Source organism: Leptodactylus fuscus, chromosome 4 (genome assembly GCF_031893055.1).
Source record: "Leptodactylus fuscus isolate aLepFus1 chromosome 4, aLepFus1.hap2, whole genome shotgun sequence".
Classification (NCBI taxonomy): domain Eukaryota; kingdom Metazoa; phylum Chordata; class Amphibia; order Anura; family Leptodactylidae; genus Leptodactylus; species Leptodactylus fuscus.
In genome coordinates, this window is record NC_134268.1 from 200,494,080 (window position 1) to 200,519,524 (window position 25,445).

The following is a 25,445-nucleotide window of genomic DNA, read 5'->3' on the forward strand; positions in this document are numbered from 1 at the left end:
GGTACGGTCAGAGGAGCCGGCCTCATTGCTGGCTGGTGAGGAACGGTCCCTGACTGACGTTACACTTCTATCGCCTTGTAATGTGGATGGAGGTGTTCTCGCCACCCAGCGATGACACTGAGCGGTAAGGCTGGTCTGACACTGCACCAATACCAGTCACCAAAACTAACACCACCGATATCTTGAACTAGGGTAGATACCAGAAAAACTAAAAAAAAGAGCGCTGAATTCATCTGAATGGGTGACATGGTTGGCTGTGGATTTTCCCAGCCAAACTGGTTCTTTACTGAGTTGCATAAGCAGCAGGTGATGGCGGGCAAATTCTGAAAGAGGTTGTGGCATCAGAAGCAGCAGCGTTACGTGAGGCCAATATAATATCTGTAACAGGACCCGGCTACGTACCCTGTGACCACTTATAATGCTGGTCCATTTTTATATAGCCAAGATGCACCAGAGCCTATGTGCAACTCATCTCCAAGCTTCCTATAGGTACACCGCTTGGGATCCAAGACCTTACTAATACACCGAACAAAGTGATTCCTGCGCTTTCTTCATATTCTGTATGCATTGATGGCGGTGTAAATAACCGGACCCCTTTTCATGTCCAAATTACATGCACATAACAGAAATCATATACTTGTGCTTGAATGTATCTGGGGCAGAACTTGCAGAACAGTAGAATGGGAGGATACAACCACCATTATCTGGAGGTATTAATGTAAACTCTTCTATCCGCTCTTTCCTCAACTACGAGTCCAAACAAAAATCCTAGTCCATGCCATCCTCTCCCGCTGACACTACTGTAACATCCCTCTCTATGGCGTTCCAGCAAATACTCTCAACCCCCTCCAATGCACCCTGAGCTCTCCTGCCTGGTTAACCCACCTCTCCCCGTTTTTCATCAGTGTCTCCCCTCTGCCAATCCCCCCACCGCCTATCCGTTGTGCTGTGAGTAGAGATTCAAATGCTATCCACAAACCATCCACAAACCTAGACTATATCTCGGATCTAACCTCCCACCTAACACTATACGTAAGGTCCAGTTCTCCCCAAACCTCTTCTTTCGCTCTGCTCTCATCCACTCTTCACACCATTGCTTCCAAAATTTCTCCCCCATGTGCATCCCCCATGCTCTGGAGTTCGCTACTGCGACTTTCCCCCTCAATCGCAACCCTCATATGCAACCTCTCCCATAACATCTCTTCAGGATAGCATACAACCTTCAATAATCCCGCTGCCAACACACTACCATCGGAACAGCTCCTACCCTCACCTACTCCCCCTCCCCTCCTTGTAGGCAGGGCCCTCTAACCCACTGTACCCATTGCTCACTATGGTCAGTCTATTGCATTTGCTTTCTAAGTAATAATAATAATGATATTATATGTCTGTCAAACCAACCATACAAAAGTACAGATTCCGCCACCAAATCAGCGTCAGGTTCCACCTCTCTTAATGGGAAGCAGGACGATAAAAAATAAGCATCCTGCTCGATCTCATCGCGAATTGTGCGGCTCGAGACTCCGCGCTCATTAGGTCCATTCATTTCGGCCTAATCGGTGGTGGAAAGCCGCGACTAATCGCCAATGTTCAGCACCAGCGTTCTACTTCTAGGAACCCGGGGACAGAAAATGAAGAAGAATCCAAGGAGGATGTCCGGCTCAAATTCCCTAATCCAACAGAAAACTATAAACATGGTCACCTGAGTTGAAATGACATTACAGGTAAAGCTGATTGTGACTATTCATATGACGGACACATTCATATAATACATTGCTAATATTCTACCGCTATAGACTGTTGCAATATTACTACAAGAAAACCAGAAACACAGATAGATCAAAGAGAAATGTCACTCCGCTTCAGCTGCCATACACCTTACCCTCACAACTGGGCGATAACTACCATCACAGTCCTTGGATTGTACAAACGTTCCCAATCATTATGCAGCCATCACAGAAGCAGCAATAATTTGTTTGTCTATCACCGATCCCATTATTTATACCAACCTAAAATTGCTATTTGCTAATACTAGGCTGAGTAGAAAGAGGAGGAAAGGTACAAAAATGAAGACAAATACGGTAAGCTTTGTATTCAAGTCTTGGAAACGTGGACTTGCTAGCGCTGGCGATCGGTGCTCATTTTAGCAAACTCGTTTTCTGTGTAAAAGGAACGTCCATTGTGCCATTTCTAGGTCAGCTCAAGCAGGTACAGCATGGACCCCGCAAACAACTCCCCATATCTCAGCTTCCTGGCCCACTGTGACTGCATTGGATTTCGTGGTATACAATACACTAATAATAGGGCATTATTTAGGAGAAAAACATAAAAATAAAGGCGCTTCTTACCTCCAGCGCTCTTCACGCTCCACGTGGTCCCTTCTGACTGCAGATTCCTCCTCTCTTCTTGCATATCCTCCACCTGAACCTGCGGGGCGCTTTCTCCTATTGACAGATCTCGACGTAGAGCAGGTTGTAACACTGTCTGCTGGCTGAATAATTCTGCCGTGCTCTTACTTGAGATAACATGCCCGAGCATCTTCTGGTCTCTCGCAGGTTCCTCCTCCCTTGTAACATCCAGAGCAGGATGAGCGGCTTCCTTCTGAACAAAGCTAGATTTTCTCAAGCCGCCGCTATCATCTGCCGCAGACGCCCTGGTCTCATCAAACACCGGTTTCCTCAGCTCTTTGTCTTTGACTTTATCGGCAGCAGGAGGACTCCACGATTCTGACAGCAACAGGCTTCTCTCTGTAGTGTTTCCTGTCTCCAGTGAAGTGTGAAGCAGGGTAGAAGCGCTGGAGACACTTGATATTCTCTCGTCATAATTAGATGACTTTGTGACATTCATGTCCCCGGGATAGACAGGAGACGATCGAGACGTTAAAGTCGCCACAGATGTCACCACGGTTTGAGATAATGGAGCGATCTTTTCACCTCCGTTCTTGAACTGCACAGACAACAATAAACCAAAAACACATGTCAGCCAGCGGATACGGCTTCACGTCCGAGATAGTTTATGGTCTTGTTTTTCATTTTTATGTACTAATCTTAATTTATTTCACTACACAAGTCCTAACCAAGCCATATTAATTAAAAAAGATATCATTATCCATCCATCTATACATCCATCCCCTATCCATCTCCTATCCATACATCCCCTATCTTCCTATCCATCCCCCATCCATCCATCTCCTATCCATCCATCCATCCATCCGTCTTCCTATCCATCCATCCGTCTTCCTATCCATCCATCCGTCTTCCTATCCATCCATCCGTCTTCCTATCCATTCATCCGTCTTCCTATCCATCCATCCGTCTTCCTATCCATCCATCCGTCTTCCTATCCATCCATCCGTCTTCCTATCCATCCATCCGTCTTCCTATCCATCCATCCGTCTTCCTATCCATCCATCCGTCTTCCTATCCATCCATCCGACTTCCTATCCATCCATCCGACTTCCTATCCATCCATCCGTCTTCCTATCCATCCATCCGTCTTCCTATCCATCCATCCATCCATCCATCCGTCTTCCTATCCATCCATCCGTCTTCCTATCCATCCATCCATCCGTCTTCCTATCCATCCATCCATCCATCCGTCTTCCTATCCATCCATCCATCCGTCTTCCCATCCATCCATCCATCCGTCTTCCCATCCATCCATCCGTCTTCCCATCCATCCGTCTTCCTATCCATCCATCCATCCGTCTTCCTATCCATCCATCCATCCGTCTTCCTATCCATCCATCCATCCGTCTTCCTATCCATCCATCCATCCATCTGTCTTCCTATCCATCCATCCATCCGTCTTCCTATCCATCCATCCATCCGTCTTCCTATCCATCCATCCATCCGTCTTCCTATCCATCCATCCATCTATTCCCATCCATCCATCCATCTATTCCCATCCATCCATCCATCTATTCCCATCCATCCATCTATTCCCTAGCCATCCATCCATCTATCCCCTATCCATCCATCCATCCATCTATCCCCTATCCATCTATCCCCTATCCATCCATCCATCTATCCCCTATCCATCCATCCATCCATCCATCTATCCCCTATCCATCCATCTATCCCCTATCCATCCATCTATCCCCTATCCATCCATCTATCCCCTATCCATCCATCCATCTATCCCCTATCCATCCATCCATCTATCCCCTATCCATCCATCTATCCCCTATCCATCCATCTATCCCCTATCCATCCATCTATCCCCTATCCATCCATCCATCTATCCCCTATCCATCCATCTATCCCCTATCCATCCATCCATCTATCCCCTATCCATCCATCTATCCCCTATCCATCCATCCATCTATCCCCTATCCATCCCCTATCCATCCATCTCCTATCCATCCATCCCCTATCCTATACCTTGCAGACGGTGATTTCACAAGAAAAAGTGGTGTTTGCTGGGACAATAAGATTGCTCTGGCGGGGTTGATGCTCGAGACAACAAACTTAAAGGGGCATTCCCATCTCAGCATTTATTGGTATGTTCACAGCACCTGATAGAAGTGCCTCCCACCTCTAGGATCCCGTTCTCAAGATAGATTTGGGACCCAAAGCGTCGACTTACAACCATCAGGCATTTATGGCAAATCCTATGGATAGAGCCGTGAATGCACATATAGGAATACCCCTTTAATAATTAATAAAATTCAATATATTGTACTAAACTTGATGACTCCTGGTCAAGGACAATCTCATGAATGTCATACAAAGTATAGAGTATGTGCAGTCGCCAAGATTATTTTTTGGTTTGCCTCACCTCTCTGAGCTTATTATATATGTAGAACCAGACAAGGTAGCGTCGGGCGACAACTATCTAAAGTGCACGGCTGGCTTTAATCTACAACAGGGTGACAAGTAAGAAATCTTGAGGGAATTATACTGATTTAGTGACAACAGTCGGACCTTTTAGTCCCAACTAAGATTGAGCCGATCTTGAGATTTCAGGATCGATTTTAAAATCCGATTTCCGATTATTTCCCAGCCGATCTCAATAATTTGCTCGATCGCCGATTGGGATCTGATCTTTCCCAGTCACTCAACCCTAGTCAATGCTTCTCTATGGGAAAAGTTACTTTTAGGGTTACGCCGATCTTGAGATTTCAAAATCCGATTTCCGATCATTTTCCAGACGATCACTATCGTGAAGTTTGCTCGATCGCCGATCCGATCTTTCCCGATCGCTCAACCCTAGTCCCAACTATTGGTAATTGAGTTTTAGAACATTATTGGCTAGTACTGTCAGCTTTTACGGAAGACAATGTTGGAACATCTGCCCAATTTGAAGTTCAATAATAAATATATATGGGCTGCCTTAAGGCTTTTCTTTTTTTATCTATCTGGTCTGTCAGAGAAGAGCAAAAACATCTACTTCAGCTCATTTTATTAGAATGTGAAGATAAGACAACACCTGTACCGTCACCTGCATAGACCTGGAGCGAGGCCAGATTTCTGGCAATGAGAAAAGTATAAAGATTAACTCCTATAAGCCCTGGATCCGTCAGCCTCTGTTTTGGTCCAATATTCTAAGTAGTGGACAGAGAAAGGCGTCAACGTTACCAAAGCACAACCTCATGGTGACGTTTCGACATTGCCCATGTGGTGGTTAAGGCCAAGTTCACATTTACACCAGAGGTTCCTATTGGAGAGTTCCTCGCCATATCTGCCTGAACTTGGCGGACAAAGTAGTCCTGCCTGGAGGATATTTTCGTCCACTTTCAGTTTTGAACTAATGGGCCAATATAGTCAATGGGGACCGCCGATCTCCATATGTTACTGTCCGCTTGTCTGTTGTTGTGGATCTCCAACAGACAGTTTGATGCAATTGTGAACAAGTTCATTTATCTCTATTCCTTTTGTCAAAGAGCCATTGTTCCAAGTCTATGCTATTTCGGTGCACTGAACTAGACTAAGTTTGAACAGCAGAATTTGGAGCACATTTTGATGGATTCCTCCTTAAAATCATCTCTAAATTCTTGGCCAGAATCTTTCTCCCATTGTTTTGTCTGATCTTCCTGAGGACTCCAGTGCCGATTCTGCACAAGACTTGGGCTCAGCCCCAGCCATTGTACCTAAAAGTAAATCAGCGTGCAAAACCACAGCGGAAAGATGAAGCTCTGCTTCAGCTTTCCACTATAGGATCTACAGAGCCAGAATTTGGAGAGGAATCCAAGATAGAAGACATCTCTGTAGACCTGCCGACAGCAAAACACAGCCAAAATTTGATGGTTTTCACCATGGTTTTGCAAAAAAACTGATCTGCTGTGTTTAATTTTTTTTTTTAACAGTATGTGGATGGGATTTACTTACTTGGCCGCTGGCCATTCCAACTAACCTGCAGCTACATTATATGTGGCCCCTGAACAACATTAACCCCTGGGTTAGGTGACAAATATAAGATCCTGGAGGCCCGAACACTAAGACACCACAGATCATGAGAATGGGGATAACTAGCAGACCCATTGGAATGGAGTGGTTATTAAGCATACTCACATCTGCCTAAGAGACTAACAGACTGGCACAGAAGTACACGTGTGCCCACCGCTACGCTACAACTGGAAATCCTTGCAGCAACCAGTCTTCCTTTCTGTAATCTGCTGCCTGCTATAAAGGCCACATTGCAGGGAACTAAAACATACAGGGCACCAGCCGAACCATGACAGTGAGATAACTGGGCAGACATACCTGTTCCACTTCCACCAGAGTAACCGGCTGAGTCTGATAGCGTGCATTCATCCTCCGCTGTCGCACGTCCATCCTGCCGCGAGTCGTCTTCTCTTTAGTGACTGGTTGGGAGAGTTTATTGAATAAAGCCATCTTCTCAGCCAAGGACAGAGAGGAGGAATCGGGCTCCTCGGGGCTACTCGGTTCTGCTTTGGTCTCCTTAGCAATCTCTGGTTCTTCCTTGGAAGCCGCCTTGTGATGTGCGCACGCCTGTAAACTACAATTTAGAGCCAGAGGAGAGATGACATATAAATAACATATCTACAAATACAGCTGCGTGCCACCATCATAAAACTGCATGCACCAAGTCCCAGAACATGCTGAACCAATCACATACAGCATTAAAATGTCACCAGTGTGTATACGTACTGACGCAAGCCGAGCCAATTACAAGGGCTTACATTTCATTCACACGGCTTTATTATTGCTTTGCATGTTTAATTTACTGAAGAACATCTAATTCCAAGGCAGCAACAATAATAGGAGTCAGGAAAGGAACTTAAAGAGAACCGGTCACATTGAAAACGGCAACAGAGTAGAAGTCTCAGAGGTCTCATATACGCACAAATACATACAACTTTTTGATCCCAGAATTCTGGATAAATGTTGGAATGTCCCAAGTTATATTTTACATTCTGACTACAGGATCAGACTGCAGGATTTGTTTGTAGTCTGTCATCATGGAGATGCATAGGTCTGTATAGGAGCTCCAGACACAAAACAGTAGTCGTTTTATTTTTATTTTTTCGTAGACTGTAGGATAAGTTCACAAAGGGTTTTTTTGGTAGGGACCAAAATCCTGACCAAAAAGATGTCTCCCACTGAAATCATTCTTTCGGTCATTCTTTCAGGTGGATTCGCCTCGCGACATCCGCCTGAAGACACTCCCTCCCGACTAGGCCCATTCATTTGGGCCTAATCCGGAGCAGAGTGCGAGACTGGATTAGGGTGCACTGCACTGGCATCCAGTCGCAGCAACCCGTATTTTGGTCCGGAACCTGAGGCGGAACGGTTCAGGACCTAAAAACCCTGTATGAACTTACCCTTAGAGAGTGGGTGTCAGCCTACAGGTTCTCAATTGTGGCAGGTTTTGAGGAAAGACTATTAGTAAGGCTACGGTCACACCTGCATTCGACGACTGTTTGGGGATTCCATCCCCTATGAAACCCGATGGACCCCATAATAAGTCTATGGGGTCCGCAAGATTCCATTTTTCAGGCGCCCAACGCAGGTGTGAACCTAGCATAACACAGCATGTGCTTTTGTTTGTCTTGGAAAGTTGGCAAACCCTGTTAGGGAGCGTTCTCACTACCGTCGGTGTCCGACAGCTAGTGTCCGCTGCTAATGTCCGTTCAAAATCTTGCATTTTGCATTAATTTAAATGGAGATCGGGTGCGTTCTTTTACTGTCCGTGGGCGTCCTTAACTGTCCGTTCCCAAAGTGGTCTGACTTTTCAAGCGGACAGCAAAACCCGACATGTAGGTTTTTGCTGTCTGCTTGAAAAGTCGGACATCTTTGGGAACGGACAGTTAAGGACGCCCATGGACAGTAAAAGAACGCACCCGATCTCCATTTAAATGAATGCAAAATGTCACGGACACAGCTAGTGTCCGCTGCTAATGTCCGCACAAGATTTTGAACAGACATTAGCAGCGGACACTAGCTGTTGGACACGACGGTAGTGTGAACGCTCCCTTATACTCAATAGACACCGTCGGCCATAGTTGACGTCCATCTTTTCAGAGATCGTATAAGGATAAGTTCACCTGGTGGAATTTTTGCAGTGAAATATACCGCAAACAAAAAAATTTTGCATGGCAGGTCCTGGTGCAAAATCCGTTGTGCGAACTTATGCTAGCGGAGCAGAATATTGGAAACTATGACCATATGAAAGGTATTTCTGCATTACATATGTTATCATTCATCTAGCTCTCATTACGTTGAAAACGGATAGGATTGGTTAGGACGTCATCCTCCATAAGAAGCGGTAGTTGTATACAATGCACCTGTCAGCAGGCGGGTTAGAAGCCACGCATCCACACCATACACAGGGTTACAGTGTCAGTGTTACAGCAACAGTTGGTGTTAAAGCCAAGGTTAATAATTTATTTGGCATCTGCCACATGTGACGGTCGCTGTGTTTGGCATGCCAGACACGTCCCCTTTAGTACCTGATACGATGTACAGAACTCTTAGTTACAGTGGGACTAGGGAGCCTTGGGGTGACCGTGTGTGTAGTCACTGTGTGTGCGGCAGGGCTAGGCTTGCTTTAACATTGCAGAAGGGAAAACAGAAGAATAGCAAATGAGCCAAGAGGAAGAAAAAGGGTAAAATATGCAAAAAGGGAGAGAAAAAAAATATAGCAAGTAATATTAATAACGGAGCTGGTTCTGCCAACAAGGGAGAGAAAATGTGCATGAAAAGAAGAGACCATGACAAAAAAAAAAGGCAAAATCAAAAGATAAGCAATAGAAAATGTATAGAAATACAGGAAGAGCCTCTCGAAAGAAACCTCGGATGTTCTGAACAAAATGTGCAATGTGATCCTCAGTGTATGGAGCGCTGAGCAAGGTTTGAGCTCCTTTCACTGACACAATACAAGTGCAGATCTTTGCCATGTTGCGTAAGGCCTCGTTCACATCTACGTTCGTATTCCGTTCGGAGGAGTCCGAATGGAATACCAAACGCATTTGCAAGCGCTGTGCAGTAAAAGCACATGGACCCCATAGAGTGTAATGGGGTCCGTGTGCTTGCCGCCAGATGCGGAGAGGAAAGTAGTTCACAATCTACTTTCCGGAGATCGCACGGCAAGCACACGGACCCCATCATAGTCTATGGGGTCCGTGTGCTTTTACTGCACAGCGTTTGCAAATGCGTTCGTAGTCCATTGGGGGGGTCCACATGCGAACTCCCCGAATGGATTACCAAACGCAGATGTGAACGAGGGGTAAGATCTCTCCGTCTTCTAGGCTAGGCGTCTGCTCCAGACCATAACGCATCATCAATTACGTCCTGCGATATTTTTGGAAAGCTTCCACCATAAAGGAGTCAATGATGTGGTCGTCTCCAGTTTCCGTACCATCCTCTACATAACACTCTTTGAGGGTATGTAGATAGGGCAGCGCTAGGTATGTTGATTGAGTAGGGTTTCCCCCATGGGCGTCCATGTATAAATTCAGCACTCAGATACAAAGTGATATTAGTTTGGAATTTATTTAGTAGAGGAATGGCAATCCAATAACAAAGTTATATAACTTTTTGGGCTATTATCTCAGACCTACATCGGACATGGACTGCAGCAAGGGTCAAGGAATAGAAAGAAGGGCGTCTCTTCCACTTGGCTGCTAATCCTTGACCCAGCTGCAATCTGTGTCTGATGAAGGTCTGAGATAATAGCCCGAAACGTTATATAACTTTATGCTATTGGATTTCTCTACTAATAAATTCCACCCGAATAACCCCTTGCATCTGAGTGCTGAGTTCACATAAGGATACTCTATGGGGTGGAAGCCTAACTATTGGAGTGACATGCAGCCCCATCTACATACCCGAGCTCATCAATCCTTTCTCATAGTGGATGTTTTCCGAAAATGCATCTGAGTGTTGAGCTTATACACAGATACTCTTTGAGGGTACACCATCTGACAATGCTTAAAGGAATCGATGACCCAATAGGTCAGCGCCAGAAAGACACTCGGCACTGTACACGGCCATTCTGATGAGTTGCGTTGAGTGACCGAGCGAAGAGGAATGCAACTGGAAGTCGGAAACAGGTTAAACGTTGCAACAGCTGTCAGGTGTCTACCTCATGGCTCCGACACAGGGACATCACGGCATGTTCGAAGCTCCATATACTGAGGAACACGTTGCACATTATTTTGTTCCAATTGCTTCTTCTTAGCGAGAGTTATTACAGAATATTCAGGACCTCTTGAGTGAATCTCCCTGTACATAGACACGCTGTCTTCTTATGTGATACTAAGAACTTTGGCCCCTTTCGGCACCAGGGCTCAGGTGCTGCTCCTGCCTCTGTGCTTTTATAACATTGCATATAATGGATATGCTGCAAACAGCACATAATAAAGCCTGAAGCTATGAAATACAACTAGTATAATCCCTACGACGCTCCGGTATATCCCACCATCACCAGGGATTCATCACGGTTCCAGCGTCACGTCACGTGTAGTTAATTACTATGTAGCTGAAGTATCACCAGCTCAGATTTCAGGACACGCAGCGTGTACTTTATTTGGTGCTAGAGGGATGAAATAATGACCTATTTTTTCCTGGAAAAGCCTCCGCTACATTGCAGTTCGAGTGATTCATGTCTCAATTCCCTTTGGAAACGCAGTGCATCTCGCTCAGTATCCATCATTTTGGCAGACGTGCTGTGAAGTGGCCGGGTCCCTAAGCTACAAGCACTTTATTCTCTCCCCCCCCTCCTCAGGCTAATAAACTGGGAACAGAGCCCAGCCCCCTGCCCCACAACAAGCTATGGCTGTGCCAGTACTTACGTTGCAGCGATCACCACTTCTTCGGTGGTGACGGGCTGAGTGCGGGACCTGTCCTGTGCACGCCGCAGCCTCCTCTCTACGGCCGCATTTCTAGCACGGGGCTTAGCTTTTGGATCCACAGATTTTTCCATTTCCTGCAATTGAAACGCAAGAGAATTGACTAGGACACATTACGGTTTAGTCTACAGGTCACCTAGAAACCTCTTAACTTCGTTACCCGGATTTTCTATGCAAATGTTGGCCTACTCATAGTTCCAAGGGAATTCTGGATATTTTGCACATGAGCCTATGAAATGTTGGCACAACAAAAACATTACAGCAAATCTTGTTTCTTGTAAGTACAAGTGATACCAAGGAACGCATGAACAGTGGATTAAAGGGACTTGAGAAACTGTTGGCAGGAAACTTGACATTTTGCTAGTAACAATGCCAAGAGGAATAACGGAGCCCCGTGGTTATGGACGAATAAGCAACGCTAAAAATAATGAATAAATAACTCAATAATATGAAAACAGGATTTAATAGCCTCCCCTTAAAGGGGTCTGTCACCAGAAAAGTCTCAGCTGTGTATATTTAGCTTCTTTCCAGTTTCGGTTCATCCATTGCTGAGATATTGGCTAGTTTACGGATCTGTAACGAGCCGTTTGGTGCAACAAGAGCATCACCATTGCTCCCATTGCATTAAATAGCTATGCTTTCCAGCTCCCAGCCCTGCTATGATTTACAGCTACGCCCTATCAGACATAACAGGGGGGTAGATATTTGGTGCTTCTTGTTTGAGAGCTGCTCTCTGCTTCCCATGGTGTATGAATGTGTGAAATGATGCGAAAATAAGGCTTAGGGAAAGTCACGTCAAACAGCTATATCTCAGAAACTTGCTTTTGGTGTCATACAAAACCGGAGATTCTCATCTTTCATATGACACCAAGGATACAGTTCTACCCGTATGATTTACAGAGGTATCAAAGGTAGAAAACAGAGTCTGGATTGGGATATTGTATACCTGCTGCTGGATATAAATATCCCAATACCAACTCTGTTTTCAACCAGCGATTCCTCAGTAAATCATACAGGTAGGACTATATCCTTAGTGTCATGTGGACGAATCTTCTGTATCATATGACACCAAAAGCAAGTTTCTGTGTTTTATAATCCCTGAGATACAGCCCTGTACACAATGACAAGCAGGAAACCGCTCTGACGAGAGAAGCAAGGGAAAGAGTGAATAAGTACAGGATTTCACAGAAATTTAATACACGACATTACAGAATTTATTAATGATACAAATACTGCCAGAAAATCAAGCACCGCTAAGTAAGCAGAGCTCTGTCTTGAAACGAGCTGTGCACCTGTGTGTCGCGAGCGCAATCCGCTCTAAGAATCACCGATCGAATCCAAATTAGTATAAATTGGTAAATGAGCCGGCTCAGAGAATCATACACAACACAGCTGGATAATGTGTGCAGAGGATTCTACTGTAATGAGCGACAAAGGTGGGCTTACGGTATATTCACACGGCAGAATTTGCATTCTGCGGAGTGAACACGCCGCGCGGCTAGCCACGATGCAATGCCGGTGTAGTGCACTGGCATCTAGTCGCGACATTCTGCTCCGGATTAGTCCCGAAGAATTGGTCTAATCGAGAGGGAGCCTTGCGCCGCGGCTGAGTCAGATGCAGAATCCACGGCAAGATAGGGCAGCTCGCTTCTTTTTTCCGCTATTAGCTAGCAGAAAAAAACAAAGCGAGCGACTCCCATTGAAGTCAATGGGAGCCATTTATGGAGCCGGATTCCACGTCAAAATCTGCTCCAAAAAACTCTGCGTGAACTTACCCTTAAATAGAGTCCGTCAGCACAAGACTGAGATATAAACTAATCACAGTCTACAATTAACTGTACATGTCTGAAGACGATACACTGCAGCAGATTGTGAAACTCCCTGATTTTGGCAGGGTCTGCCAAGGAACTTTCTGCAGGAAAATCTAGTAATTCATAGCTGACAATTAAATGTCTATCAAAGTATTACAAGGACATCAAAGTAATACAAGAACATCTTGTGTCCAAACAGGACCTGCTTGTACAGAGCAGTACTCATTTGTGAAGGGGGGAGGGTCACGGTCAGGGTGTACTCCTGAAGAAGATCAGCAGGCTTCTGACACCCAGGATACCTGCTCACAGGCCATGGGACGTCAACTTCAGTCACGTGGCCCGATCGCAGCTCAGTCCATTCAAATGAATGGGACCCCAAGCACAGCTGCTGTTAAATGTATGGTGCTGTGCTTGGTTTTGGTGAAGAGGCCACACCAGGGTGAGCCGGTGTCAGACCCTGGCCAATCTTCAGTCATCTATAGGTCAAACTGAAAAAGCCTGGGGCCACACGGTAGCTCAGTGGTTAGCACTGCAGCCTTGCAGTGCTGGAGTCCTGGTGTTCGAATCCCGCCAAGGGCATTAAACCATCTGCAAGGAGTTTGTATGTTCTCCCCGTGTTTGCATGGATTTCCATCCCATATTCCAAAAAGACATACTGATAGGGAAACAGTGTACATTGTGAGCTCTATATGGGGCTCACAATCTACATAAAAAAAAAAAAAAAACTGAAAAAGCCTGTAAAAGCCATTTAGCTGTAATACCACTAGGACCCACGGACAAGAGTGGCGCTATTTATGGAAAGATCCTTTTCCTAACCTAGTATTTTTAGTACTAAGCTAGTTCATGGAAGTGAATATCATCTTTTATGTAGTAACATTGTCTCACATTGTGCAGCACCACAGATGAGAGCCCTGTATATGTTGGTGTAGTTTACCGTTCCCTCCATTATCTTTAGATCTGGAGCAGCCAGGCATAGAAATCAAAGACCACTAAGAAAGATTATTATATACATCAGCAATTCAGAACACAATACCTGGCTGGAAAATCCAAGGATGACTATTAAAGCGATCACCGGGTGAATGAAACCATTGAGATCGAGTCTTTGATGGTCATAATGAACCTCTATTTCATACTGGAATATTGCCCAAAAATGATTCACCCCATGGTCTTCATCATAAACATGGTCCGCCAGCTATTCTGCAGAAAGTCCCCAACAATGGGCAACGTCTTACTTACCCGGAACAAAAGCCTCTTTGCCGCGACGCTCAGTTTGGCTCTTTCATCCACCTTGGCTTCCTCTGCGGAGATAATAAATTTTTTTTTAGGGAATATTCAATTAATTCAGAAATATAATGTACACTGACAACATTATAAACTAATTGGTTGCCAATGGATAGGACCATGAACGCAGGAACAGTCCCACAACCATCCCATCTTAAGACGTCTACTTGCCTTCAGCGGTCTCCACTGGCGGAGAAGGATGAAACGTTGTCCTGTAGAAGAAAGAACAATCATTAACCAGACGTATTATGACACACGGATGTCCGCCCGATATGTAAAATCCATGCAAAGTGTGAATAATTCTACTTCACAGCAAGTTCACAAAAACAGTGCAACAATATGGTTTTAAGGTTTTAGGTTTATCCACACGAAATACGCAAAAGTAAAACTAAGATTCTAAATTATTTTAAAAAAATCAGGGATTGAAAAACGTAAAGTGTTTTTTGTTTTCAACCTCAGTCTTAGAATTCCAGCAAAATAAGTCAAATAAAAGCAAGAACCATTGGGTTGGGGCCACATAAGTCATGCCATTCAAACCCCCGGCTTGGATTTTACGGACTCCGCCGTTCCAATGCATACCTATGAGTTTCTTTCCTTTCGGCCGAAGTTATAGGTTGGGTTCTAAATCTTTCGGAAGTCTTTCTATTGTCCCCAGGAGTGATATAGAGTCTTGGCCTTCTTGGGCCTCTTTCCCGCTCATTGGCGGGACCAAGATCAACACTTGACGTTGGCATGTCAGCCTTGGGATCACTTTGTAACCACGATGAAGGTTATTGGGAAAAAAAAGAGAAGAGGGAGAGAGAAAGATAAGGATGAAAGTAAAGAGCACAGCAGACATGTCATATAGCAAAACCATGCAAGAGGACAGACAAAAACATTCCCAGAGAGGTAGCTCCGTGCTGACAAAGTGTGAGTATTCTTATTTCGTCACCATACAAGTGCATCCAAAAATATACTGTGCAGTAAGTTGAGGACGTGCAAGGGACACACACTATTAAAGGAGGGGGGGGGGGAATAAAATTTGCAAACATCACCCACGGGTCTGCTTTTTTGCTGGAATTCGCCGTCTCCAAAAATGCGCTCCTAAGCTGGGCCACGGACACCTTTGTGTTTACCGTGCCAGCTTCTCCATTGGCAAGGTGGGAATTGTCTTCAGTGCCCAAAAACAACATCTCTTTCTGCTCATCCAACGCCTTCAGTTGAATCTCTTCTGGTTTTTGCGTGCCAGAGTCGGACATTGAGCGCATGAACATTTTATGCTTCATTGTCGAAACTTCCTTGGGTTGCTCGAGTGGTCTGAATGGTTGAGGACTTAATCCGCTGTGCAAAAACATAATGGCCTCAGATTTCCCCAGGTTACTTGGCTTGTTCTGGGGTGACATGAACGGAAGCGTGTCCTTCGGAGGAGGCGATACTTCATTTTTTGGCCTGTCGACATAGGAGGATGTAAATCTTGGATTTTCCTCAAAGGAGTCGTGAAGCTTACCATTGGTAGTCTGGCTTTTGTAGGGGTCGTGTGTATTGGTCGGGCCTTGATAAATATGACGGGACTTATCGGCATTCACCTCATTGGCTGCCCGTGGATTTCTGAGTGAGGTAGTAAAGGCAGACACCATAACGTTGTCAGACTCTGTACGTGAAATGATCTTGGGAGTGTGAGCAATGTTGGCTGGTTGGATGTAGCCATGGATTGGTTGACGGCCTGGAGATGGCTGCTTATAAACTCTATCGAATGCGGAGTTCTCAGAATGAAACGGCTTATAGTAGATCGGGGCGGCAAGATGCTTCTTTTGGCTAGAAGTCTCTGTCTCAAATTTTGGACTCCCATGCATGTTCTCATCTCGCACCAGTCTGTCTCTAATTTTAACTCTTTAAGAAAGAAAACGAATTAGAATTGCAACTTAATAGAAAAAAAGTAAAGAATTAGTAAAAATAATATAAAGGAGAACATAAGAACAATAAGCAGGGATGGAAACTGAAACAGGAGGACAAAGAGAACTTGAGAAAAACAGGGTTGTTACAGGAGGCTACACAAATCCAAGAAGTTGTGATGTCCTTTGTGGCGTGACTATCTACGAAGGCCTTATGTTGGCCATGTACATTGGGCTTAGTGTTTCTTTGGCCCACAGACATCTCTTTGGACTCCACCATTCACATACAGAGCATGAAGGTGGTGACAATGAGGATCGGAGACACAAGGAGAACCTGACTGCTTACATTCGAGGGTTGACAAAATAGTCAACCATCATCCAAGTATTAATTTATTTTTTAAATTTTTTATAGGCCTTCCTATCGTTTCCTAAAATGGGTTATTAGCCCTAACTGTATTGTCCGTCCTCCATACCCATTCGCTCTTTAGTCCTCATTTTTTTCTTCCCATTTCCTATACCGCCCAGCCCATCTAATGACCTAGAGATGATGATCTTTGGGAGAGAATATTCTTTACTTTTCTCCCTCTCTTTCTCAGCTTGGGTTCACACCGACGTTGGAAACTCGGTCGCAAAAATCACCGGAACAAAGTCTTGCACAAAGACTTTTTTCTCCGCTGCTTTCAGTTTGTAAATGTTGGACACCTAGCAGACCCCCATATAGTCAACGGGGTCCGCCGGGGTCTGTGTGTAGTTACTGTTTTAGTGGTCAAGCTCTCCAATGTTCAGGTCCACCGGGAGGACCCGAATGACGGAGATCACAACACCAGTGTGAACCTAGTGCCATCTGCCTTGTAAGGGGTTGACATGGCTCTCTCTAAAATTGGGAGGTGGGTTCGAGGAAGGACGTGTGTCTTGCTACACTTGGTATCAGGGGGAGCCCGTCAGCTTGCCTGTCGCAACTTATTTTTTGACTGACCCAAAGTCCCGTTTCTGCATTTACACTTTTGTTAAATAATAAAACAGAACAAAAAAAAAAAAAAAAAAGATGACAGATTGGGAATGTTGCCCTGAGAAGAAACAGAGTAAGCATGTTGAAATCCAATATGCGCAGCTCTTCTATTCACCGACATCTGCCATCGGGGAAGTTTTGAGGCCTCAATACACACTAGAGGATCCATAAACAATTTTATGCATGTACAGCATGCATACCTGCTCTGCTGTACTTGGAACTCCCATGGAGGTGAATGGAGCATGCTGGGAGTATGTATGTATGTATGTATGTATGTATGTATGTATGGACAGCTTGCATCTGTAATGGCCGATATGGACAAAAATGTGTATATGTCTATTTCACTAAATCAGGGGTCAGCAACCTTTGGACTCCAGCTACTGTGAAACTACAACTCCCAGCATGCTCCATTCACCTCCATGGGAGTTCCAAGTACAGCAGAGCAGGTATGCATGCTGGGAGTTGTAGTCTTACAACAGCTGGAGTGCTGACGTTTGCCGAACCCTGCACTAGACTATTGTTCATTAAAAGGTTGCTCTACCTCTATCTAATAAACAAACACAAAAAAACCCCAGCATGCTATTGTGTGCAATAAACAAACCAAAATACTAAAAAAAAAATTACACACAAAATTTGTATAAAAACTAATACATTTTATTAAAGCCATGATTAAAAAAATGTGATACAAATAACATAAGACACATAAATGGGGGGGGGGGCATAATATAACAAAATACCAAAAATTACCTAACCATAGGTGGCTAAGACTATAACACTGAGGGGTAACTATAATATAATGCATTATAATTCAGCACACTATAGTCATAGGTACCTGGATGTAATATATATAGCTGCACGGCCAAGGGTATCTCAAGTCATAATGCCAATGGGCAAGTAATAGCATGTCAAGGGACAAAGTCCATCGTGGTGGATGAAACGCGCGTCGGGCGGCTCTACTCCATAGGCGGTATGTTATATCACTGAGGGGGGATTTTTTCTTACTACTTATATCTGGTACTTGTGTCTGGTTGTATGGCATTCTGTTATGGGCCATGCTATTACTTGCCCATTGGCATTATGACTTGAGATAGCCTTGGCCGTACAGCTATATAGATTACATCCAGGCACCTATATATAATGCTTTATAGTTACCCCTCAGTGTTATAGTCTTAGCCACCTATGGTTAGGTAATTTTTGGTATTTGGCTATTATGTCCCCCCTATTTATGTGTCTTATGTTATTTGCATCCCATTTTTAATCGTGGCATTAGTTTTATACTAATTTTGCGTGTATTTTTCTTAGTATTTTACCTCTATCTAATGTCTATGGTCCCCCCTTACAGCACTCCATAGGCTTTCACAATAGAGACAATAACCTAATAAAGGTCCGATCCCACGTAGCAGAATTGGTACAGAAATGTCTGAGCCTTAAAATCAGTCCCATACATTTCAATTGTGTTGTTTCTCCAGCAAGCATATGGATGTCTTCAGGCCACCTTTAAGCGCATGGGACAAGCACAGAAATTTTAACAAGTCTGCCATGTGTAAATCACACAAATATTTCCAGGTGCACTAACTATCCGGCTCCTGGGATTGTATACAGCAAGTAACCTATAAATTCTCAGAACACTTAGTCAAGGTTGCAACAACAGACCCCCAAAAAAGTCTTGCACTAGACCTCACTACATAGCGCTACCCTATAATAAAAAAAACAACATCTGACCTTTTGTTAAATTCCTCAATTTCCTCCCCGATAATCCCCACAGCTGACACATTGCGGATTTGTTAACAGTCAAAACAGCCGAACATCTCTTCTTACACTAGTATCAGCGCAACTCATCTCATTCCCTGGTGGGGCCAGCTGCGGCCCGTCTACACCCACCCAACACCCCTGAATGGATCCAGTTGTGTCACCATGAGATTTCACACGACCTGTCCTCTCCCCCACTTGCAGGTTGTATGGGGTGAATGTCAAGATGTGTCTCTGAACACAGCAAGATGTTTATTTCTACAGCTTAACAGTCTGAATATATACGTTACAAATTTAGGTCTATTTCAAGGGGATCTGGCCCTACCCCTGACGTGGAGAGTAGTATTCGATCGAATACCCACCCGCCATAGGTATTCGTGTTATGGGACGAACACTGAGGGGTTAAACACATCTAATATTCGATGCACTTAACCCCTTGGTGTTCGCCCGATAACACCAATACCTATGGCGGGCGGGTATTCGATCGAATACTACTCGCTCATCTCTAGTGGCCATTTTGGTATATACATGTATTAACCATCATTTATTACTAAATTTAAAACTGGGCGTTACCATTCCCCTTCTCAATTTAGGGTACGTAATTTGGCACTGATTTTGAGGCAGATTCTGCCTCAAAATCAGCACCAAGTTCTGTCCTGAATCTCCCTCCCACTGTATTCAATGGAAGGCAGAGACAGAAGCAGGAAGCTGAAATCAATGTAAGCTTCCTGCTCCATCTTACTACAGATTCTATGGCGGCTGCTGCTGAAGAAGCTGCTGCGAGAAACACTCCGCTGATCAATCTCAATCATCCAAGGTCTCATGCACACGACTGCAATTTTGTCTACAATTACAGATAAAAATATGGGTCCATACACACAGCTGCAATTTTTGCAGCTGTGTATCCAGGCCACATTTTGAGCCACAAATAATGGAGCAGGCTCTATACTTGTCTGCATCTGTGGCTCGGCCCATTCAATAGAATAGAGGAGTCAGTGACAACCACCGAAGACACCCGAACACCAATCTGGATGTCATCTGCTGGGGCGCACCACTCATGAGCTGAAGCGAAGCGGCCGCCTAAGGCGGCACTATCCGAGGGGCAGCATTTTTTATTTATTTTTTTTAAGGCTCCATCAAGGGATCGCAGGTAGGTGAGGATAATTTTTTTTTTGTTTGTTTTAGCAGACCCCTCTGCATGCTGTATTTGTAGTTTCTTTCCTCTCTGAGCTGATGGGTGGAGTATAGTAGTCATACACTGCACTCAGTGAGTAAAGGTGAACCTGCTCCAAAACTAACGCTCACAACTCAGAAATAGCCCCAGGATCATGTAGAATATACAGAGAATTTTTGACCTGTACTGACATAAGAAAAGAGCTTTGATTGTGATAGAAAGCTTCTACTTAGCTCAAGCATCAGACTAAGCCGGTCTGTCTTCTCATATCTCCTGCACTCTCCGCTTACTACACTCCTCTCCATAGACTTATAAAGACATGTGTAATCTGAGTTACGTGACCTGCAATCCATCTAGACAAGGATATAGCGGGATTTTCAGAGTGAGTTATTTGAACAGAGGGAGAGAAAGTCTCATAAGAGGAGAAAGAAGCATTTTTCTCAGATAAAATATATTACAAAGTAATCGCCTATACTACTCATTGCTGTAAGGTTTGCTGAAACGACTGTTCCTACTTAAAGGCAAAAAAACAAAACAAAATAAAATTAAAAAAATGGAAGGATATAAAAAGGACAGAAAAATTAGGATATACAAAAGCATCTGTATTCTCTCCACAGCATTCCATATTCAGGCTGAATTAAATGAAAGGGTTAAATTTCCAATTAGCCATTACGGGTACTATTATATTAGACTAGACGTTTAGGGTTTTTTTGTATTTTTTTTTTTTTGCTAGCCAATTAGTGGTGCAATAAATGAGTGGCAGAGAAAACAATCGGGTGCAGATGTGGTGCCACACGGCCATTCCAGTTCTGTGGTTAAGGGATGAATGTGGTTACATTTGGGTTTGGTTAAAATTTGGGAATGAGCAAATCGAATTAAAAGTAGGTCAGAATTAGCCACAAAACCACAAGCTCCGGTACCTGGAGGGCCAGCTGATGAGAGACGCTGTGTCCCCATCACGGTCTTTCTGTAGGAACCATTCTGGTTTCTGCTTTCCTGCACTGTTGCATAAAAGAGATCACCTTAAAAGCGTTCCAGGCATCCAGACTCTCGTATACTGTATACCGTACCGTCATTATCACGCACGCGGCTCGCTCTCAAGTCATAAAAAGCAGTGGAGCAGGTGTTGTAATACAGAAATTACAGTATTGGTTGGCAAGAAGACTATAGCTGAAGGCTGCGCGGAGCAGATAACGTTCCACTTTTTTCCGTTTTGGTACTAAAGAGGTTTGGAAAGGAAGAAGCCTTCCCATTTATCAAAAAGTATAGACAGGCAGCAAATGCACAGACACAGACAAAAACAAAGACCCGGCAGATGACAAATTTGACTCGGATGCAAGTATAAGGCTGGATCTATTGTAGCCCTAGTCCTAACAATCTGGTATCCTTAAAGTCTAAGTCCCATTTTGTTTTGTTTTTTTTGCTATTGTCTCAGAACATTTTAATAATATACTTAACCTATGTAACTTGCTTTTATTAGAAAAACAGGCTGCAACGTTCCCATTAACAATGCTCTAAGCAAGGCTGCACAGTTAGTCTAGCGTTGGGCTAACCAAGGCTAGCGTTGGTGTGACCATTCAGAGACTCCGTTCCCTATTCTGCTTACAATATGCTGATTTTTGACTGAAACCCGGTGAACCCCCCCCCCCCCATTATAGTCTTCCGCATGTAACCGCTTTTTAAGCGGATAGGATTTCCCCAAGAGGACCCAAAGAATGGTAACCCAAATGCTAGTGTGAACCTAATGTAATAGTTGCAAGGGAGATTCTGATCAGACACACGTACTCAATGCAGTACTTAGAGCTAAAGTATTTACCAATGGTCACTTCAAACGGCTGTATCTCTGGATTTCTACCACCTACAAAAATGGTTCTGGTATCAGAAGAAAGTTCAGATTTCTATCTATATGTGAACTTGATCTATCACTAGTTAAAAACACTCAGGAATGTGATTTTATATGTAGCTTTATAGTGCGACAAGAACCATTTTTCTAAGTGGTATACAACCTGAGATAGTCATTTGAAGTGACCATTCCCCCTTTGGTGAATGCTTCAGCTCTGTATATTCCCAATACAACTGTGTATGGACTTTCCATAGTAACAGCTCCGTTAGAGGGTTGCTAAAGCGAATGTTACAGCCTGTTTTATAACAAAAAGGAAGTTATATAGGTTAATAAAGTATACTACAAAAATGGCCACCAAACAGTAGGGGGAAAAAAAGTTACACTTTAAAATGACATATAAGAAAATGTACAGAAAGAAAAATTATGTATTAACCATCATCATGGTATCACATTTGAGTTGGTGATCTTGTCCAAATATATTGTTTAGGCTTGACAGTCACTTGTCCGCCTGGTTTCCTCTGCCTGAAACAACGGCTTGCCAAGAGCAATAGATTGTATACAAGTGTGCAAGTGTTCTCAATAGGGAGAGGGGAGAAATTCCCTGCACGACCACTCTTAAAATCCAATGTACCAGACTTTTTTTTTTAATCACCTTTTAATCACCTTCATCATCTTCAATCCCACCAAAATTAGTCGATTCGGCTAATGAAGGCCCAACTTAGAAGTTTTGAGAGACTTCTATAGATGTGGCAGAGTTATCCCGAACTTCTGTGACGAGATATCTCATTACAGAAGGCAACAATGACAAGGCGGCTTTTCCAATGACTTTTCATTGTTTTTATTGTGGTCTTCTGTGATGAGACCTCTCGCTGCAGCGGATTAACCAGTTGCAGAAGTTCGGGATAACTCTGCTACATCTGTAGTCAGAAGACCTATCCTTAAGATAGTAAAGTCAAAAAACACAAAGCTCACCAACCATAAGATGAATCAGAGATCCATACTCTTGGAAAAGAACGGCGCACGAAGATCAATCATTGGACAAAAGACCTGTTGAATTCTCACAACTTGATGATAAAGTAAATATATACCGGTAGACCAGCACTGAAGACAAAAATGATAATAAAATTTAACTTTTAATCATTTAATAAAAAAAGAAAGAGTTCAGTAGTGAATAGAAACACCCTACGCGTTTCAAGACATGACATCTCTTACTCAGGCCATGAAACGCGTGGGAGGTTTCTATTGACTACTGAACTCACAGATTATAGAAATCTTTCCTCTTATTAAATTATTATTATAATTTTTTGACTTCGGTGCTGAAATATATTTGATATCATCAAGTTGTCCTATCCTTCAGATAGGTCATCAGTATGCAATTGGTGGGGGTCTGACAACTGGGACGCCAATCCGTTGTCTGAAGAGGCCACAGCACTCCCTAGCACTGCGGCCTCTTCCCCAGTGTAGATGACGTCATGTCCATCAGTCACATGGTACAGCAGTGGCTCAGTCCCAATTAAGTAAATGGGACCAAGCTGAAATACCAAGCATAGCCTCTACAATATGTACAGCTCTGAGCTTGGTATCCAGTGTTGGAGCCTCTTCAAACAGCCGATCAGTGTGGGCTCTGTGTGTCAGACCCTTACCAATCACATATTGATGACCTATCCTAAGGACAATTTTTTTTTTTTTTTTTTTTTAAATGTAGATTGTGACCCCACATAGACCTCACAATGTACATTTTGTCTTTTTGGAATATGGGATGGAAATCCATGCAAACATGGGGAGAACATACAAACTCCTTGCAGATGGTTTTATGCCCTTGGTGAGATTTGAACACCAGGACTCCAGTGCTGCAAGGCTTCAGTGCTAACCACTGAGCCACCGTGTGGACCCGGACAAATTTTAAGTGTGTGTGTGTGTGTGTGTGTGTGTGTGTGTGTGTGTGTGTGTGTGTGTGTGTGTGTGTGTATATATATATATATATATATACACATTAAAAATTAGTCCCGAAAAATGCCTTTAACTCTCTTGTTGCAGGACCTAACGCATCTACCCTTCAATGAAGACTTCCCAGTTACTGCGGCCAGTTTCTCTACAGACAGCCATTATGATAGCACCTAATACTTAAAGCCCAATGCCACTTACAACCCAAAAATTCAGTGGTATTCCCAAGAAGCAAAATATCCTCTGGGGCCTGTCTGTAACATGCGGGGGTCACTATAGTCACTGGTGGCTTTCTGGCTCTGCACAAACTTTTTTGACTCCTTGAAAATCTGGGACAAAGAAGAAAGATAAGATAATCCTTTAATAGTCCCACCATTGGGGAATTATCAGTGGAAGAAGAAAATCCTCTGAATAAAAAGGGAGCAGCCACATGGGGTTGGATGTGACATGGACTTTAGAGCGGATTATGCCCCATAATGTGACCACAATCCTCATCCCCCGCTCCACATAGAACACAAAATTTGCACACAGATTTTTGTGCTGCCACAAACCTAGAAAGCCCTGTCTTCGAAATAAGTACACAGACAAGTCGAGGATTGGACTCATTGGATAACCATGGTGGACATGTTGTACACCTGCGGCATATCCACGGCAGGTATCTGAGGCTTACCAAAGACAAGTTGCATTTGCAACATGCAAAACCAACAGGTGGCCTTACTTTATGCAGGTGACCCAGATAGAACCATAGCGGAGAGATGTCCAAGAAGAAGAGCCAAGGCGAGTCGCCGATCAAGATGCCAGTAACCAATTTTTCTAAGAAAGGGCGGGGAAGGGGTAAAGGATCCAGGCGGAGGACCAGGATGTCTTTTAAGTAAGAACGTCCAGTGAATTTGTAACATTGGCGAACGGAACGATCTAGTTAATCATTGAACGAACGGCCATCAATTCTAGAAGCCATTTGTATATTTTATGCCGCCAGATAAGAGGTTATTGTAGACTCTGCTCTACCTGTAATGACGTTCACTGAACAATGGAGGGGGGCGGGGGGGCAACAACAGCTGCATATTAGGTAATTGCATTGTGGTCTCTGGACTGCTTAATATTAGGCAAACTATGCAATGTAACATGACCTGAGCCCATGAGCCCCGGATCACACAGCGCTAGTTGGCTCGTACTGGGAGAATTTATAATGCTCGGCCTCTTCCTTCAGCGTTTCCAAGGTTTGGAGAGGTAGTTTAGTGTCCAATAAACATTGAAAGTCTCAGATTTCCACTAAATGAAGAAAATACATAGAGAACAAGTGACTCGTTCTATCCGGAGTGAAAAAGTTTCTTCCCACGCAAAGACATTAGCAAAAACACTTTGTAGTCTCCATAGATATAAAGGTACAAAACAGCGTAAGATGTGAAGAGTAGAGATGAGCGAACAGTGTTCTATCAAACACATGTT

At 43.9% G+C, this 25,445-nt stretch overlaps 1 protein-coding gene across 2 annotated transcripts in view; it reads right to left on the bottom strand.

Annotated features, from left to right (window-relative positions):
- Positions 1 to 25,445, bottom strand: part of SVIL (supervillin) — a 126,849-nt gene that overhangs the window by 51,924 nt on the left and 49,480 nt on the right. For both annotated transcript variants that reach the window (XM_075271570.1, XM_075271569.1), the window contains exons 7-14: positions 15,445 to 16,275; positions 14,986 to 15,156; positions 14,578 to 14,618; positions 14,362 to 14,423; positions 11,258 to 11,391; positions 8,915 to 9,010; positions 6,705 to 6,960; positions 2,349 to 2,946 (exon numbers count right to left, since the gene is read on the bottom strand). In XM_075271570.1, the coding sequence (XP_075127671.1) occupies positions 2,349 to 2,946; positions 6,705 to 6,960; positions 8,915 to 9,010; positions 11,258 to 11,391; positions 14,362 to 14,423; positions 14,578 to 14,618; positions 14,986 to 15,156; positions 15,445 to 16,275 (2,189 nt within the window). The remainder of the gene's footprint in view (positions 1 to 2,348; positions 2,947 to 6,704; positions 6,961 to 8,914; positions 9,011 to 11,257; positions 11,392 to 14,361; positions 14,424 to 14,577; positions 14,619 to 14,985; positions 15,157 to 15,444; positions 16,276 to 25,445) is intronic.